At 47.6% G+C, this 17365-nt stretch overlaps 1 protein-coding gene across 1 annotated transcript in view; it reads left to right on the top strand.

Moving 5' to 3' along the window:
- The first annotated feature begins 1826 nt into the window (after positions 1 to 1826).
- MMP24 (matrix metallopeptidase 24) overlaps positions 1827 to 17365 on the top strand; it is a 45959-nt gene continuing 30420 nt past the window's right edge. The window contains exons 1-4 of the mRNA XM_051803368.1: positions 1827 to 2040; positions 4403 to 4551; positions 10603 to 10719; positions 12718 to 13022. Of these exons, the coding sequence (XP_051659328.1) occupies positions 1951 to 2040; positions 4403 to 4551; positions 10603 to 10719; positions 12718 to 13022 (661 nt within the window). The 5' untranslated portion in view covers positions 1827 to 1950. The remainder of the gene's footprint in view (positions 2041 to 4402; positions 4552 to 10602; positions 10720 to 12717; positions 13023 to 17365) is intronic.

Raw genomic sequence — 17365 nt, 5'->3', positions numbered from 1 at the left:
CTGGTTTGGGCTTCACTTTGGCTTTTCTCCCTTTTTAGACCTTCTTCCCTGTCACAGCCAAGCAGCTGCAACTCAGGCAATTGCACCAAACTGGATATTTGGCCCATCCCTGTCAACATCTAATTCCTGATTCACATCTTGAGAAACAGAAGAGAAACACAGGCCGAGGGAAATCCCTGCCTTCCCCTTTACTCAGGCTCCCCCTCAGCCCAGACACCTCTCTGCTGCCTTCCCAGTCTCCCCTGCCCTCATTTCTGCTGCTCTCACTTCCTACCCCTTTTTGGCTGGATTTGGTGAGGTCTCTGGTGCCCATTGCTCCAGCCCCTCTGGTTCATCAGGGCAGCTTTCCCCCTGCAGAGCTCCTGCTCGTCAAACAAAGGCAAGAGACAGGCACAGCAATCTGTTGGCTGTACAACAATCACCACAGGTGTCTTGAGAAACAGCGAGAGGCACAGCCCAGGGATGGTGTTCCTCTCCTTCCAAAGCAGTTTCTGGCACATGCTCCAGCTGCAGCTCTTCTCCTGTTCAGCAAGTGGAGGAGCAGCACCAGCTGCGCCCCAAATTCCCTCTGCTGTGCTGAGCGCTCAGCCACAAGGGCCACATGTTCACACACATCTGCACCCTCGGGCAGTGCTAAGGGAGCTCCATCAGCTCAAGTATGTGCTCCCAGGAGGGCGTGTGCAGTTGCAACTGGAAAGCACAGATGTTGAGGAATACATTTGGTGAGGGAGCTCGGGGTGCAGCTGCAGTGGGAGCTGCAGGTTGAGCTTTGGGTGGCAGGACATCGAGGCATGGGGACCTGTGGCACGGCGAGGGAATCGGACACTCAGAGACGGGGCAGGAACTGGAGACTCGGGAGGGAGAGCTAAGACTTTGTGTGCTTGGACTGTGAAAGTACAAAAGCCCCAGGGGTTCAAGGTCCGTGCTCAGAGACACCAGCTCAAGCTGTTTCTGTTCCTGCGCTGTGAATAAATGGCTTCGTGGAACGAGACATCTGAGTGTCTGCTATGGGAAACCTGGGGTTGAACTGGTATGGAAACGTGGTCTGTGTGAGTTGGGGGGCGTGGGGAGTCAAGCAGGGACCCTTGGGCTCGCTGGAGCCCCTGTGACGAGGCTTTGGTTCCAGCAGTGACAGTCTCGGGTGGTGGAAGTGTGACTGCCAGAGGGCCTCCTGCATGCAGGGAAGTTTCCTTACCAAGAGGGATGGCTGGGAGCTGGAGAAGCCCCCAGGCCCTGCATCCCCTCCCTGCGTGCTGACCGTGTGGGCAGGGAACGGGAGGGAGCTCTGGTTTGGCCAGGCAGGAGGGAAGGACTCCTGGAGCCTCGGAAAGAGGGGGGCTGGCTGTGCAGGGCTGGGGGCGAGTCCTGCCGATCCTGAAGGGCTGGAAATGTCCTAGGAAACAGGTCTGGAGAGAGAGAGTGGGGAAGATCGAGGCTTAGCATGATCTGCCGCCCACTGCCTCTGATCCACAGCAGTTCAGATGGAAAGGCCTTCCAGAGGCTGGAGCCAATAAATTCCTGCACATGTCCCTCATTCCCCGTGTCGCAGGGCTCAGTGCCCCTCCAGCCGCCCTGCTGCAGGCGCCCAGCAGCCGGCATTCCTTCCTCTCCGCTCACGAAGATCAAACACCAAAGAACAGCTTTCCTTAAGAAAATTTTTATGTCCTCCCCGTTTTCCCACACGCCGGCCGGGCACGGCGACCCGCGGGGCAGCCCCGGTCCGGGGGAGGAAGCGGCAGATCCCACCGCCCGCCTTCCCCTTCCCCTTCCCCTTCCCCTTCCCCTTCCCCTTCCCCTTCCCCTTCCGGGCAGCCGCGCAGCCGCAGCCGCGGCGCCGGGGGCCGGAGCGCTGCCGAGCCCGGCCGAGCGCCGCCGGTGCCGCCCCGGGTTCCAGCCCCGCCGGGGTCGCCCCGGGCCCCGCCGGGGTGGCTGTGGGGCCGCCGCGGGGCCATGGCGCGCTGGGCGCGGCGGGCGCTGGGCTCGCTGCTCCCGCTGCTGTGCGCGCTGCTCCGCGCCGCCGCCGACACCAGCGCCGGCCGGGTACGTGCGGGAGCGGGGCCGGGCGGGGGTGCCCCGGGGGTGCGCGGGGGAGCCGGGCGGGCAGCGGCTCCGTGCCCGGGCGCTGGTGCCCGCCGGGAGCCTTCCAGCATCTCCCGCCGGGCCGGGCTGCGCTCGGGGGGCGGGCGCGGCTCCCCCGGCCGCGCTCGGCGGGGCGGGGAGCGGCCGGACAAGCAGCCGTGCCCCTCCTGGGCGAGCCTGAGCCTCGGTGTCCGCCGGCAGCTTCCCGAGGTGTCTGAGCCGTGGGGTGGGTGCCCCGTTCCCGCTGCCGCCTCCGAGTGCGGCGGGCAGGGAAGGGGCTGTCAGAGGGGAGCCCCCGCGGAGCTGTTTTGGTCGCTGGGCTCTGCCCTCGCTGCCCAAGGGCAGCTAATTTTGGTCAGACCGAAGTGTTGCGGCGTGTTATGTTTGTCAGAGGCCGAGGCAGAGATGTCCGGTCTAGGAGCAGTTTTGCCCCTTGGCTTTGTCTTGAGCCCTTGGCAGTGTCCGTGTTGAATAGCGCTGTGTGTCCATTTGCTCGGTGCACTTTGCCATGCCCAGCCCAGGGGCTGTGGCTCCGCTTCCCTTCCCCACCTGGGGCACAGCACCCAACTCTGGGGCCCCAGCACGACAAAGGTGGGCACCTGCTGGAGCGAGTCCAGGGGAGGCCACGGAGATGCTCCAAGGGCTGGAGCCCCTCTGCTCTGGAGCCAGGCTGGGAGAGCTGGGGGTGCTCACCTGGAGAAGAGAAGGCTTCAGGGAGAGCCGAGAGCCCCTTCCAGTGCCTAAAGGGGCTCCAGGAGAGCTGGAGAGGGACTTGGGATAAGGGGTGGAGATACAGGACAAGGGGGAATGGCTTTAAGCTGAAAAGAGAATAGGTTTAGATTGGATATTAGGACGAAATTCTTCCCTGTGAGGGTGGGGAGGCCCTGGCACAGGTTACCCAGAGAAGCTGTGGCTGCCCCATCCCTGGAAGTGTCCAAGGCCAGGTTGGACGGGGCTTCCACTAGCCTGGGCTAGTGGAAGGTGTCCCTGCCCATGGCAGGGGGTGGCACTGGATGGGCTTTAAGGTCCCTGCCAACCCATTCTGTGATTTTCTCCTACTTTGGAAGCAAGGCCGTTTTGTTCTCCCACTTGTGCTCTTCCTGACCCGAGCCCCCTTCCCGCTGCTGTGTTACATTGAGGGAAGACAAGGCTCTCCTCTCACCCCTGCTCTGAGTGATCAGGCTGCCAGTGGGAGAGCAGTGCATGCAGGTGATTCATCAGCACTCGTGTGGTGAGGACTGTCCTGTGGGTCAGATGGATTGTCCTCGTGGCTGGAAAAAGCTTAGGGGATGTATGTTGGTCTCATAATCCCAGTCCAAGTATTGAATTGAAGGGCTGGGGTATTGGCTAGAAGACAAAAGCACTGTGGGGGGTGCTTGAAAAGTTATGGTGAAAAGTTTCTGAGAACAAGTTTTTGTTTGAGTTTGATTGGCATTTGCACCTAATGGTGAACTAATATTCTGTTTTCTGCTACCATCCAAGTGGGGGAGAGGAAGAAAGGGGAGGGAAGAAAAATCCTGAAGCATGTTTTTGAAAATGCTGTGCTTAGCATTGTGACAAGTTTGACACAGGGGTTTATCTAAGGCTGCATTTTAGGGGGGAGGCAGGGAAAAGGGACAAAACTCCTTGAGGAGAGGTGGCTGTTTTCCTGTTCTGACAGTTTGCTGGTATCACCTGTTGGTAGAGGAAACACCCATCGAACCAGAATCTCTGCAAACTTTGTGTCGATTTTTTGTTGTTGAGTTTTCTCTGTGTGGGTTTTTTTTTTGCTGTTGTTTTATTTTGGTTTTGGAGTTTTTTGTTGTTGTTTGTTGGGTTTTTTTTAAGAATAATTCCTGTGCTCATTGCAAGTTGAACTTTTGTTTCCAGGGATTGCCCAGGCTGTTAAACTCTTTTCTTGGAATGATGGTCCACAGATAGGAGGGGTCGTGGGCAGTGGGTTCTTGGGATCTTGCTTCTGTGGGGACTGAGAAATCTCAAGCTGGCAAGGGGTCAGGGTGCACAGGAGGTCCCTGGAACCAGAACAGAACTTCTTGGGCATTTCTGGTGCTCCAAAGTCTTAAGTCTGCCCCAGTTACTCAATAGGGATGATGACCATTTTTAACTGGCAGGTCTGCCTTACCCTACCAGGACAGGTGATATTAAACTGGATCTTCAGCCCTTTGTAGGGATCAGATTATATTACCAGACCTAACCAAAAAAAGAGAGATGGCTGAATTTTTTTGGCTAGTTTGTCACTTTTTTTTTCTTTTGAGGAAATGTTCTGAACCGTTAAGTTGAAAACTTACTGTGGCATCTTACCATCTGTTTCTTTCTTTTTCAGGGTTGGTTAAAAACGTATGGCTACTTACTTCCATCTGACAGCCAAATGTCTGCCTTGCAGTCGGGAAAAGCTGTGCAGTCTGCAGTTGCCACTATGCAACAGTTTTATGGAATCCCAGTGACAGGAGTTTTGGACGAGACAACTATTGAGTAAGATTAACAGTGGCTACTTTTGTCTTTCCCTTTCTTAATGCAGTCATATTACCTGCATGATTATTCCAGGAGCAAGAAGTCCTCCAAAGGGACAGATTTGACCGATTGAGCCAGAGAAGTCTTGATTGTGAAAAGGTGTCTCTAACAAAAAAATGTGGGCAATTCCACTTTTTGCCAACAGTACTGTTTGTGAGTGTGAGGAGAAGCTCTAATTAATGTTGTTCTTTGAACACAGATCCACTGGTGCACAAGCAAAGCGTGGATCCTGTGAGCTTCTCAAAGTGGAGAACATCAAGGGTTTCATTTATTTCCATCTCTGTCTGGATTTAGGTTAAAATTCTGGCTCCAGAAATGGCTTCTAATGTGTTTCTTAATTAATTGGATTTGTGTATGTCCACAGATGCTGTTTATGGAGATCCACAGTCTGAGTTGAAGTGAGCTGTTGTAGTCTGATGATGATGGTCAGAGCTAGCTTAGCTGTCCACAGTTGCCATTTGTTGGACTTTTGGTGTTCTCTGCTGTATGTTGACCATACAGCTGTATGTTGGTGGTGCTTTGATAGCTCAGAAGTGTGAGTGTAAATCACCTAGGCTGCAGGGACTGTGTTCTGTACTCTGCTCTTCAGTCTGTGCTGCAAAGGGTGGTGTGGAAGTGGCTCACTGTCTGATTGCCTTGTCTGTAGTGCCTGGATCTGTCTGCTGTTGGTCTGGATTAGGGCAGCATCTGTTGACTAAAGCAGATTGCAGAGAAGGTCTTACTGCTGCTTTCTGGGGAAAAAAGCATCCAATGCTGAGCGAAAGGAGAAAGCCCAAATAATGGAACTTGCTTAGGCCCTGCTACTGTCCCCTTGACCTTATTACATTAGCAGACCCTTTTAGAGCAGGCTCTACCTGGTTCTTCATCTCTCCTGTTAGGGCACTGTGCTGGCAAAAGGGATGTGGTGGTGCAAAAGAAGGGGGCACAAAGTAACCAACTGGTGTGAAGTACAAAGGGGTTTGGTTGTAAGCCTTCCAAGCTGCAAGAAGAGGGAGAAACAGAAGAAATTAGTGGATTGAGCAGGAGGGGATCATCCTGGGCTGGGAGTGCCTCTCCAGTGAACATAACGTTTCTTCTTTTAGCTCACAGGAAAAGCCCCTTGTTCTCCATTGAGGGATAGAGACAATCCTGTTTGCTTTTCAAATGAGATGGAAATGAAATGCTTTTTAAAGGTGGGGATTTTCCATCTGAGATCTCTTTACCATTAATAAGTTTGTTGGTGAATGCTGAAGCCATTGAGCAAGGCTGTGTGTGTGCCTTGTGTGTGTAGAAGTTTGAGCTGGGATGCTCATGAGTTGGAAGGGGATGGGGGAAGAAGGGGCTATAACATTGGGGGTTCTAGTTTGGAAAGGTTGGGAGCTGCTTCTGCTTCCTTGTGGGTAATGAGGGAAGGGAGCAAATTCCACATGAGAGTCCCTGCTTTAGTTAGTGAAAGTTTTTCTGGAGGAAAGGAAGGTGTTGCCCACATTTTAGAGGTTCTGTGTATGGGCAGGGGTTGAGTGATGCATGGACACCCAAAGGCTGATGGGTGAAAAACCCAGATGGTTCTCTCTTCTGAAACTTGAGACTCCAAAGGCTTGAGACCTCAGCTGCAGCCAAACCCTGGTGTGCTTTGCAGGCATGTTGGGTTGCTCTGCCTCCATCTGCCCTGAGTCAGTTGGTCCATCTGTTGCATGGCAGGTGGAGCAGCAGTACCTGCCTAGAAACTGCATGAACAGAAAAAGAGGTCCTGATTGCTGTTAGCCTGTATTTTGAGCTGGGGGGGCATCTGGCTGGGCTGTGTTGGGCTGTCACTTCCTCAGACCTGGTTGTGGAAGCTGGGCAGAAAGAAAAGAGCTGACAAGGCAGGCTACCCCCGGGGCTCAGAATTACTCAGGCATTTGCTAAGCTGTTATTTCAGTCTGTGTTAGGAGTTTTAAGATTGCAGCTGTGAATTTTTTCTGTCACTTCCATCAGTGTCATAAGTTCTGTCCCTTTAAAGTGACTTTAAGAATCAGAGTGCAGGGTTATTATTTTCTGTGGTTTCTTTGTTAGGCAACAAATTCTGCATATTCTGTTTACACTTACTATAGAAATCTAAAGGTTTTCATCTCCACATGTCCCCAAATCCTGAGCTTGTTTTTTCCTCCAAGATTGATGCCCAAGTGTGTGAAAGCCACCTTGCAGGTGCTGCCTGTGGGAGATGGGAAGGAACACCACCATTGGTGATGCTTTTTGGTACCCAAAAGGAAGGTTGAGTCAGGGTCCATTCAGCAGAGGATCTATCTTGAGGTAGCATGTCGATGATATGTGGCTTCCTGTAAGGAAAGCAGGAGAGAATTCATAAACCAGCCTCCTCAGACCCTCAGCAAACATTGTGTCTGCCTGCAGCTGGTGAGGTGAACTGTAGTTTTACAGAGCAGCTGGGCGAGGATAAAGTCCTGGGAACATGTGGAGAGAAGGCACATAGTGCCAAACAAAAGTGGTGTCTACTGTGTCTGTCATGATCAATCCCATGGCTCTGAAGAGAACCAAGGAATAGTGTTACTTGTGTTGGGAGTGTCTTGTGCTTTGTCCTGAGCCTGTTGTGTAGGTCCCTCACCTCGAGGTGCACCACAGCTGTTTAAGGATGGCACTTCCACCAGCTGAAGAGCAGGTGATTGAGAGTGACAGCTTCCTCTGTTTAGGAGAGTCTTGTGGAGGGCTTGGAGCCTGAACTGGGGCAAGCAGCTGTATCAGGACAAGAACTGGATGTCAGTGCTTTTGGAAATTGCCTGTTTTCTGATGCCAAGCAGCTGGAGGAATGCAGTAGTCTATGCCTAAACAGTGCCAAGTATAAATTTTGATGATCCAGTGTTACTGGTGTTCCCATTTCAAAAAACAAGGAGGGGGAAGCAGCCATAAGTATCTGAATCTTGCTTCAAGTAATTGCCTTTTGTTGTTGTTTGTGATGTGATGATTTCCCCTGGAACACAGAAAGGGTTCTCCAAACTGCTCAGTAGAGAATGACTGTCATAAAGCTCAGCTACAGATGATCAACAGCAGCAAGTTTCAGCTTTGTGATTATTTTGCCATAGGCCTGCCCTGCTGAGAAGAGCAGAGATGGCTGCATTTGTACCCTGGCCCATGTGATTAGAGCAGGGCCCATATGTTTGGGAAGTAAGCTGAGTCAGGGAACCGATCCAGATAAACATTCTCAGCTTGACGTTAGCTCAGGCAGTTGACAGCTTGGGTACTGCTGAGCTCTGACCAGGTTACCTGGGCTTTGTTACTTGGTTTCATCAAGGCTGTATCTGAGCTCTGGAACAAACTGTGGTAGAATATGGGGGTTCAGAGAGGCCTAAGTAAAACAGGGTTGAAAGAGGAGTTAGGCAGCCATGGGCATCAAGAGTCTTTCAGCAGCTCTGCTTTGGAAACTTTGGCTCAAGAGGCCTTTAAAGCCCTGGGTAGTGTTGTTGCAGCTTCCTCTGGAACAGCCCCGTGCCCTGTGCCTGTACCTGGAGCTGGCACAGGGGCAGGGAATTTGCTGTTATGGAAAGAATTAACTTTCTTTCAGGTGTTGGGAAGGGGCAGCCGATGATCCTCCAGATGCTGAGGTGTGAGGTGCTGCTGGTGTGTCAGCATAGCCAGCACTGCCCTTGTGATTTCTCTACACATCCGTGTTGGTTTGGTAGCTCTCCTCTGTTAATTTTTTGTCTTCTAGATGATACCAGTGAAGATAAAACAGAAGGTAATTTTCTGACTGTAGTCAGGGCCTGCTGATGCCTGATGTTCAGAGTACTGGCGTTCTCACGAAGCTCAAGAGGTGAAAACTGAGTTCACACTGTGGCTTGTGTAAGGTTATGCTAAAAACATGGTACCATATCATATGACTGGAGTTTTAAAAAAACCCAACGAAATTCAGGAAATATCTAGGAGAATACAGGTGACAGGTAAGCCTGAGATCTCTCCAGCAAAGTGCTTGAAGCAATGCAAAACAACACAAATAAAGGGCACTTGGAAAAATACAGCGTGTTGAGGTTGAATTGATATGGCTTTTCTAAAAGCAAATCTTAGATGTACTGCTTTTCTTTGAAGGTGGCAGCAGTTGTGTGGGCAAGACAGATCTGATTTCTACAGGTTGCTGGGATTTCTGAAAGACATACAGTGCTGATAAATGTAAGGTGATGTAAGTGGGGAAGATCTGTGCCAGCTTTATATGCACAGCTTGGGTTCTTGTCAGGTACGGTGCAATATGTATAACAACTCTCATTTGCTCTGTTTTTGGTGGGGAGAAGATGACAGATGACTGCACTGAAATTTGTAAGCCCCCAGAGTTGTTACATATAGGAAGTGGAATCAGGAAAGGGCAGCTGTGTGACTGCCTGGGCTGGGCTCTGTGTGTGTGTGTGCTGTGGAAGAATGTTCTGGTGGGGCTGTACGAGTGTCTGTGTGCTTGGTTTTAATTTAAAGGGTGTCCTGGAAAGAAGTCTTGTAAACCTTCTACTGGTGATGGGAGATGCTCCCTTCCTGAAGGTGTGGGGCTAGTATTTTTTGATGGATAAGCTGTACTTTGTTTGGGCACAAGCATGTGGGCACACATGGACTACTTGCCATGTGCTGGCTGTAGTTGATGGAGGAATGTCTGCATTTGGAGGCCAAAAGTTGTCCCCCCAGGGGAAGCCTTACTGAGGAGGAGGGAGAGAATGTGGTGTCTTGTTTGAGAAATGGGCCAGAGTTGGCTATGATGTTCTTCTCATGGGTGACGAGGCAGTGGCACGTCCTGCAGCGTGTTCTTAAGGGCTTTGTGTCACAGTGGACACTTGTCTTTGCCATCAGAGTAAGTGGATCAAATGCCTGAAGAGTTCCAGTGGCTGAGGGCAGTGCCAGTCTGCCTGGGAGGCTGTGGCCATGTTATTCCTGGGCTCTGCTCTGCTGTCCTGGGCTGTACTGTGAAATCCTGAACCGTGTGGCTGGGGACCTTTGGAGACCAGTACCTGTAGGTCCTCTCTTTCTGTCCTTGTCTCCTTTTTTCCTCAGCAGCCACATGCAGTGATGGGCAGTTCTGTTCCTCTGTGAGCCACTTCTGACTTCTCTGGAGTGTGCCCACACCAGCAAGTAGGTCACTATTTTGAGGAACAGTCTGTTTCTCCTTGTCTGAGAATCATTTATGTTGGAGGGAACTTCTTGAGACCGTCTACTCCAAGCCCTTGCTCAAACAGGGACAGTTAGAACAGGTTGCCCAGGACCATGTCCAGTTGGGTTTTGAATATCTCCAAGGATGGAGACTCTGCCACTTCTCTGGGCAACCTGTGCCCATGTTTGACCACCCCCAAGCTGGTGCAAGAAATAAGCAAAAGATCTGTCAAGGCTGGAGATAAAGGAGTTAGAGAAGGAGACTGGACTTCTCTGATCATAGTGCCTGGATCCCTGTGCAAGGGACAACATCTTTTGCTCTTCCAGCTCACCTGGCCATAGAGGCAAGAGTTTCCTACATCATGAGTGACATCAGGGGTCAGGGGTTATGGGAAGGACCTCATGGAATTTGGTGTGTGTGACCCAGACACTGGAGTGATCTGTTCTGGTCACTAGAGCCTCAGTCACTGTCTGTGAGGGTCGTGTTTGCACTTGCTCAGTTTTATTTAGTGAGTTAGGAACTGGATTTATTTTTCCTGGCATGGGAGCACTTCAACAAATGGAGAGTGGATCGAGTAGGTGGTGGGTGAGTTTGATTCCAGTGCACACACACCTGTGATTTTGGCTCTTGTGGCATTATCATCATTAACCTCTTGTCAAGCATAGAGTTTACATGATCTGGTATCTGTGATTCCAAAAGGAAAAATGAAATCTTTTTGGTTTGCTGAGGTGTGGATTGCCAGCAGAGATGGGGTGCACAGCTCTGTGCAAAGAGGGTAAACCTGAGAGAGGGAGGACTGAGCCCTTCTTGGGGTCTGCATTGGCCAGCCCTCAAAGGTCTTCCAGTCACCCCCTGAGTTCTTCAGAATCTGTTTTCTGGATTCTTTGCTAGCTTGCCATTTTCCCCTTCCCTTCCAGGTGGATGAAGAAGCCTCGATGTGGAGTTCCAGACCATCCCCACCTACGCCACAGCCGGAGGAAAAAGCGCTATGCACTCACCGGCCAGAAGTGGAGACAGAAGCATATAACCTACAGGTACAGCCCCCTCCCTGCCCCTTTTCTGGTGGGGAAAAAATGGTCTGTACTTGTCTGGGATGCAAATTTTGTAAGTACTTTTAAATTACAACAGGATCCTGCCTGTGATGCCTGGTTAAGGCATTCATTCTCAGAACATGATGTGGGGGAATACTGTCAGGGCACTGGAGTAACTGAAGAGTCTCTTATCAATTAGAAAATAACTAATCAGTGAAGGCACTTAAATCCCAGCCACCAATTGTGTAATTTTGGCAGGAAAATCTTAGTCAGCCCCTTTCTGTTCCATTTGAAATCTAAAGCTCTAGCCTTTAGATAATGTGTGATCTCTAACAAACCATTAAAGCAGAAAGAACATCGTCTGAAGTCGAGGTGCTTCCTTCTTCTACTGATTTGCAACTTTTTACTGAATATGTATTTTTGCAGAGGTTTTACTTCTGCTGCTGAAATAGAGCTCTTGCTTTTGTCCAGGCTTAGGCCTGCCTAGGAGATATGCTGGGGTGAGCTTTTGAAAGACAGTTGCTGAATGATGCAAATGGAAGTTTCTGACAATAAGAATGTAACTTAAAATTAAAATTACACCCCACCCCCCCCCCTTCTAGTTGAAATTCCAGCCTTTTAAATTTTTTGGACAGGGAAAGGGGTTTGCAAAGGAGTGAAAATTAGGAACGTAGTCATAAAGGAGAAGATGTGATGATCCTTGTGGGTCCCTTCCAACTCAGAATATTCTGTGATATGGGTGAGCAAGACTAAGACAGAAAGAAAGTCTGTGATGGAGAGATAGAAATGTGAGTGACCAGCATGGGGAAGGTGCCAGAATGTGTAGGAAGAGATATGATGGTGTAAATGGAAGGAATCAGGGACTGGTGCTCTCTGTTGCTTCTGCCAAGAATTCTGAGAAAGGAGGAGGAGGAGGATTCTCCAAGTAAGAGTGAAGAACTGCAGAGACCGGGAGGAGGGACTTGTTCCACCAGTAATTATTCCTTTAACTCAAATTGTAAAGGGACACCCTCTGTTTGTGAAGGCGTGAGAATCAGATCCTGCTTCTAACCTTTTCTGGACCTTCAGGAAAACTTGTATAGAATCATATAAATAAAACATGCCTTAAACATATGCATAACCACGGGAAGCAGATTGGCAGATGCCTCCACTGCTGCCTCCGTCAAACCAGTGGTTGTTTAGCTTTCCAATTTCAGTATTTGTAGTGTGCAGTTAAGTGAGGGGAGTCTTGATTCACCACCGAATGTGTTACAGTGTCTTTCATCTGTCAATCATTGTATTAAATTGAGCCAGCTCCATCAAAGACTGAAAATTGTTTCCATGACACAGATATTTCATATTCCCCAAGCCAAATTTAATAGATCATTAGTCTATTACATGCGCAGACACAAAATCCCCCATGAACAGTGTTTTTTAAACTTAAGTTTATAATTATGGGAAATTTATGTGCACTTAAATGCTCCTTACCCTCCCCAAACTCTGTATCATCACCTGTCATGGACTGAGCTGCACAAAACTGGCAGGTCCATCACTCCTGTGAGCTCTAAAATATTTTGAGTAGTCCTGAGAATGAAGCAGCTCATGTAAGCATAATGTACTGAAAGGTTTGTTTCTCAAAAAGAATTTTAGTGGTCAGTTTTTTTCATGTACTGGATTCCTTTTTTTTAACATGATAACTTCAGACAAAATCTGAAGTAATTTACGTTTTTAAACTAAGTTACTCAGCTGCCTACACCCAGATTGGAAAGGTTGTCAGGTTTTTAGGAAGTAACAGAAAATCAACCAAGGCATTAGGAAGATTTTTATTAATAAATGTAGACCTCAGATCAGGGCCGTCGTTTTGTTGGTAACTTTCTTTGTAACAGCAAAACTTTGCATGCACAAAGTACTGTCTGGAAAAAATAAAGACCCTTTGGAAAGGGAAACTCTGTGGCTTTATATTGGTAACAAGTCTCTGATGTATTCTGCAAATTTAAATGTCCCTTCTCTCTCGTTGTACAGCGTACACAACTACACCCCCAAGGTTGGTGAGATTGATACAAGGAGAGCCATCCGTCAGGCCTTTGATGTTTGGCAGAGAGTGACACCGCTTACCTTTGAAGAGGTTCCTTACCATGAAATTAAAAATGACAGAAAGGAGGCAGATATTATGATATTTTTTGCTTCTGGTTTCCATGGAGACAGTTCTCCGTTTGATGGAGAAGGTGGATTCCTGGCTCACGCTTACTTTCCTGGACCAGGGATTGGAGGAGACACTCACTTCGACTCAGATGAGCCATGGACCCTGGGAAATTCTAATCACGATGGTAAGAGTGCAGGTCATCTTTCACAGCAAGGATAAGTTGGATGCAGACTCACTGACAAGCTTTCAGCTAGGAAGTATTTGCTTAGTGGAGCTTTTGCCTCCTGTGCAGTGGTTCAGATGTTTTCTAAAACATGTTTTCTATCTTAAATGGGAAAATAATGTCATTGGTTTGTATTAGTTTGGCTGTGCATGGGTCTGAATTTGAGGAGTGTGTCTGCTTTTACATCTCTCAAGGTTTTTGGGCCTTAGTTGCTGCAAAAACAGCTCTGGGAGGGAGAAGGTGAACAGAAGAGTGTTGAAATGGTATGTCACGGAATACCTACCAAGGGCAATCAGAGTTATTCGTAATGGTGAGCAGAAAATTGGGAGTGAAGACATTCGAATGTCAAGTTGTTTTGATCCATACTTGTTTTCTCCGTCTGGGATTCCTTCTCCTGTCAGAGGTTGGGGCTGGCTGATTAGTTAAGGAAGACTGATGATTGGGACAGCAGTTTTTATCTCATTAAGCATGAAGAGTTCCTGCTTCTTTCTAACATTATCTTACTCTCTAATGGCAATGAGCGCTTTCTGTTCTATTTTCAAACCTTTGATTGAGGATAGTGATGACTTGTAGGAAGTTTTAAGTTCAAAACCAGAATTTCACAGTGGCTTCATAAAATTTCTCTCCAATTTCCACAGTCACAGCAATTTGGAGAGAACAACGTGTCTTTCAGCCTGTAGGGATTCAAAGTCATGTTTAAGGATATGATAAGGACTGGAAGTTTACTTGGACTGTAAATATTGCGTTGATTTTTAAACTGTATAAAAACATAGTAGTGTTATTGTGCCCATGATGTCTAAGGACATGTGCAGAGGTGATGTCTTGCATTAGGCCAAACAGTGTAGTTTGAAAAGAAGAAAAGCTTTCAGGCACACAGACACCTTCAGGCCTGCCCTAAAAGTGGCAGCTTGCTTTAAGAATGGATTGCAAATTGAGAAAATCCCTCAGATCATCTTTGACAGGAAGTGGAGCTGTCAGGTTCAGTGTGGGAATGCTAATTGGTAGGAAAGCAGAAATTAGAGAGAAGTAATGTCTCCTGGCATGTTTAAATGACTAGATGAGATGTAGGCTGAGAAAGAGAGAGTTATAGCCTGTGGGATGGGGAGGGGGGAGAGTGTGGAGAGCGTGGGAGGTTATAGTGTGACAAAGAAGCAGTCTTGCTGTCCTGAAATGTTAGGAATTTTTATTCCTGGGTTGGGGGCTGAAGGGAAGTTCATAGGTTTCCCTCCGGGATCAGGAGTGACAGAGACCTTGTGAGAGCTGCTTTTGCAGCAGCAAGGTGTGTTTGTGCTGTGTCAGTGATCTGTGCCAGTTCAGTCTGTGTTTAGTAGTTATTTGAGGTCAGCTCTGGGGTGTGGGGTGAGGCCCTTGTGCTGGATATGACTTCCCAGGTAAGCCCAAGTGTGAGACCTGGCAGTGCTGGTGTCTGGGAGAGAAGGTCCTTACAGGAAGGTGGAAGGGAAGGTTTTGACAAGTTGTAGTTGTTTTTTCTATTCTCATTTGTGCACAAAAGGCTTCCATCTGGGATAAACTTAGCAAGGTTGAGAGGCGGCTTAAAGACTGGGAGGGATGGTCCTGGGGAAGTTTTTAATGGCTGGGTAGGATGTGCTAACATCACTAGATTACATGATCACTTTTTTGAGGATTTTTTTGAGTATAGTTTTTAGGATGGTGTTTGAGAGCAATGCATACAATGAGTAGAGAGTCTGTCTTTTTATGAAAGCTATTTCTTTTGCTATTCTTATCCGTGTGACTCTTTCAAAAACATGATTTATTTCTCTGATGTGCTGAGTGACTGTCATGAGAGGTGTCCTCAAAATGCATGAATTGGTATTTGAGGGGGCTGGTGTGCACTCTTGAGTGTGAGATTTCCGTTCCAGAGGATGTCATTTGTGTATTTGTTTTCAGATAACTGTGCTGTATAGACTGCAGGGACTCTTAGACAGTCACCAGCAAGGATTTTGAGAATGGGGTCATATTTGTCCCCTCCACCTGGGGGACGTGCTGATTGTAGGAGGGGAATTTGGTGTGTTGAGGATGACAGGGGCAAGGCTGTAGTTGGAGCATTATAGGTGTGTTGTGTGAGGAATTGGTGAGGAAATTGCCTGCATTCTTAGCCTTTGTGTGGAAATGTGAAGCTGTCCTGCCTCCTCACTGGGTGACCCAGGCCTCTCTAGGGAGGAGTGTCCTTCTGTTGCACTATTCCTTGTCACTGGAAGTGTAGGTAGCTTCGGTTTCCCACCTCTGATGTTTTTATTTGAAATGCTGTTAGCAGGGCTTAAAAAGTTTCTTCTTGGTCAGAGATTTCCTGCTCAGTTCACTGCTTTTTTTCATTGAAAATAAGGTATTAGTGGGGACAATATTGTCTGTTTAATAGAAAGTATTTCCTTAAACACGGTCTTACTTGTCCTTGTGATATGTGTTCTGGGGCAGTGGGGTTGATCTGTCTGGAACTGAAGAAGTCTCTTGGTGAAAGAATGAGAAACCCCTACCAATAGGTCACTAGTAGATCTCATTTATTCACATGCTAAAGAGGAACTGTTTTGGCCATTCAGTATCTGTTCAATGGTTATAGAAATCTTAAGATTGAAGTAACAATAGTATCTTTACACCAACCCACAAAATATCACTGTTTAAAAGGTTCCATTCCTAACAAGAATTAGTTGAAGGGATAATTTGAGCAACCTGCCTTGTAGGTCTCTTGGCCTCACATTTGTGAGGGTAAATCTCCTGTTTACAGAGCAGGATGCTGAAACTGGTGCTGTAGGTCCTTCACAGTATTTAGCTGATCTCTTTATCCATATAGTTTTGTTACGAACCACTTGAAACAGAAGCTTTGCTTTTGTTGGTCTGCATTTGTTACACTGTGCTGTGGCCCCTGCAGAGTTTGTCCATCCGTGTTTGGATGAAGCTGTCACTCCACAGAAGAGCTGCTTTGGAGTCTTCACTGACAGTGCAAATTATATAGATAAAAGTGAAACATTTCACATGAAATCTCATCCAGTCAGGAAAAGTAAGAATGATTTGAACAGATCTTTCTGTGCAAGCAAACCAGAGGATTTATATGTAGAGAATGTGGTGTATCCTGAAAGCTTCTGTCTTGTAAAGATGCCTCCTGGTAATCCACTGGGGTTCACTGGCAATTTTATCAACCCACTTAGTGGATCATTAGTTGGGATTTATATACTTATTATCATTTTGCATGGTCATTATTATACTGATTTTGCCCTTGTGGACAGCATGGCCATTACCATGTCCCTTAGAATTATTATTATAATTATACTGGCTCTGATGCTGTGGGTTGTCTTTTGGAACCCATGGGAACAAGGACACATGCACCAACACTTGGAGCTGCCTCCTCTGGCATTCTCATAAGCAAGCTGTGGAAGATTAATTTAGATAATCTTATGATGAGGATGGGCAAAACCAGGTGGGAAGTTGAACTCCTGGAGCAACCCTTACTAACTGGGCTCACGGGATACAGAATTCATTTGTTTTCAGACGATAGTGTCGATGGGAGCAGCTAGAAGCAGGAAGCAGGAAATCGGAATTTGAAGGGATAAAGGCAAATCAGAGAAGTGATATGGCAAACAAGATGCAACTGAAAAAGAGGAGAAGGGTGGTTTTACATTTAGAGATAAATCATCTACACAACCACACAGGGGATCTCTCTCCCTTGGCACCTCGGTGTCTCATCTAACCTGGCTAAAGCACAGAGGTGATGCATGAAATTCATTAACTGGCCAAATCAAGTATTTCCTAGCCTTTATATGAAAATAATAATTAGATATGTATGTGTCTCCAAAAACAAGCTGAAAAGGAACCCAGAATGACAGAAAGTTTAACTATCCACATTGCACATGACAGCTCTTACACACCTCTGACAACTTGAACATTAGTTTAATCCAGGTTAATTACAGGAAGTAAATTTTAATCTCCAGTTTAATATTATAAATAGTATCAGTAATAATCCCAGGCAAATCTTCTTCAGGGTATTTTAAAAGTAAAAAACCATTGCTGTTACATGTGTAGTCAACACTATACCACTAAATCTGTGGTGTTTGCAACCCCCTATGGGTATATTAAAGAAATTTTTTAGTATCAAAGCAAGGTAAGAACTGAGATATGAAGATGACCAGATTTTATTTCTTTCAGCATGCCCAGAGTCCCTAATACCCTCTTTATCATCTGCTTGTGTAGCATTGTAGGTGGGAGTGTGCCCAAGGGCAGCTTCTTCTTGGAATAACCCCCCAGCTGACAAGTTATTTCTGTAGCAATTGTAGTCTAACTCAGCTTCACATCGT

Source organism: Manacus candei, unplaced genomic scaffold (genome assembly GCF_025592945.1).
Source record: "Manacus candei isolate 608988 ecotype Guabito, Panama unplaced genomic scaffold, ASM2559294v1 h1tg000057l, whole genome shotgun sequence".
In the NCBI taxonomy this organism is placed as follows: domain Eukaryota; kingdom Metazoa; phylum Chordata; class Aves; order Passeriformes; family Pipridae; genus Manacus; species Manacus candei.
The sequence above is the reverse complement of the archived record's forward strand: the minus strand, read 5'-3'. Positions and strand labels throughout refer to the sequence as shown.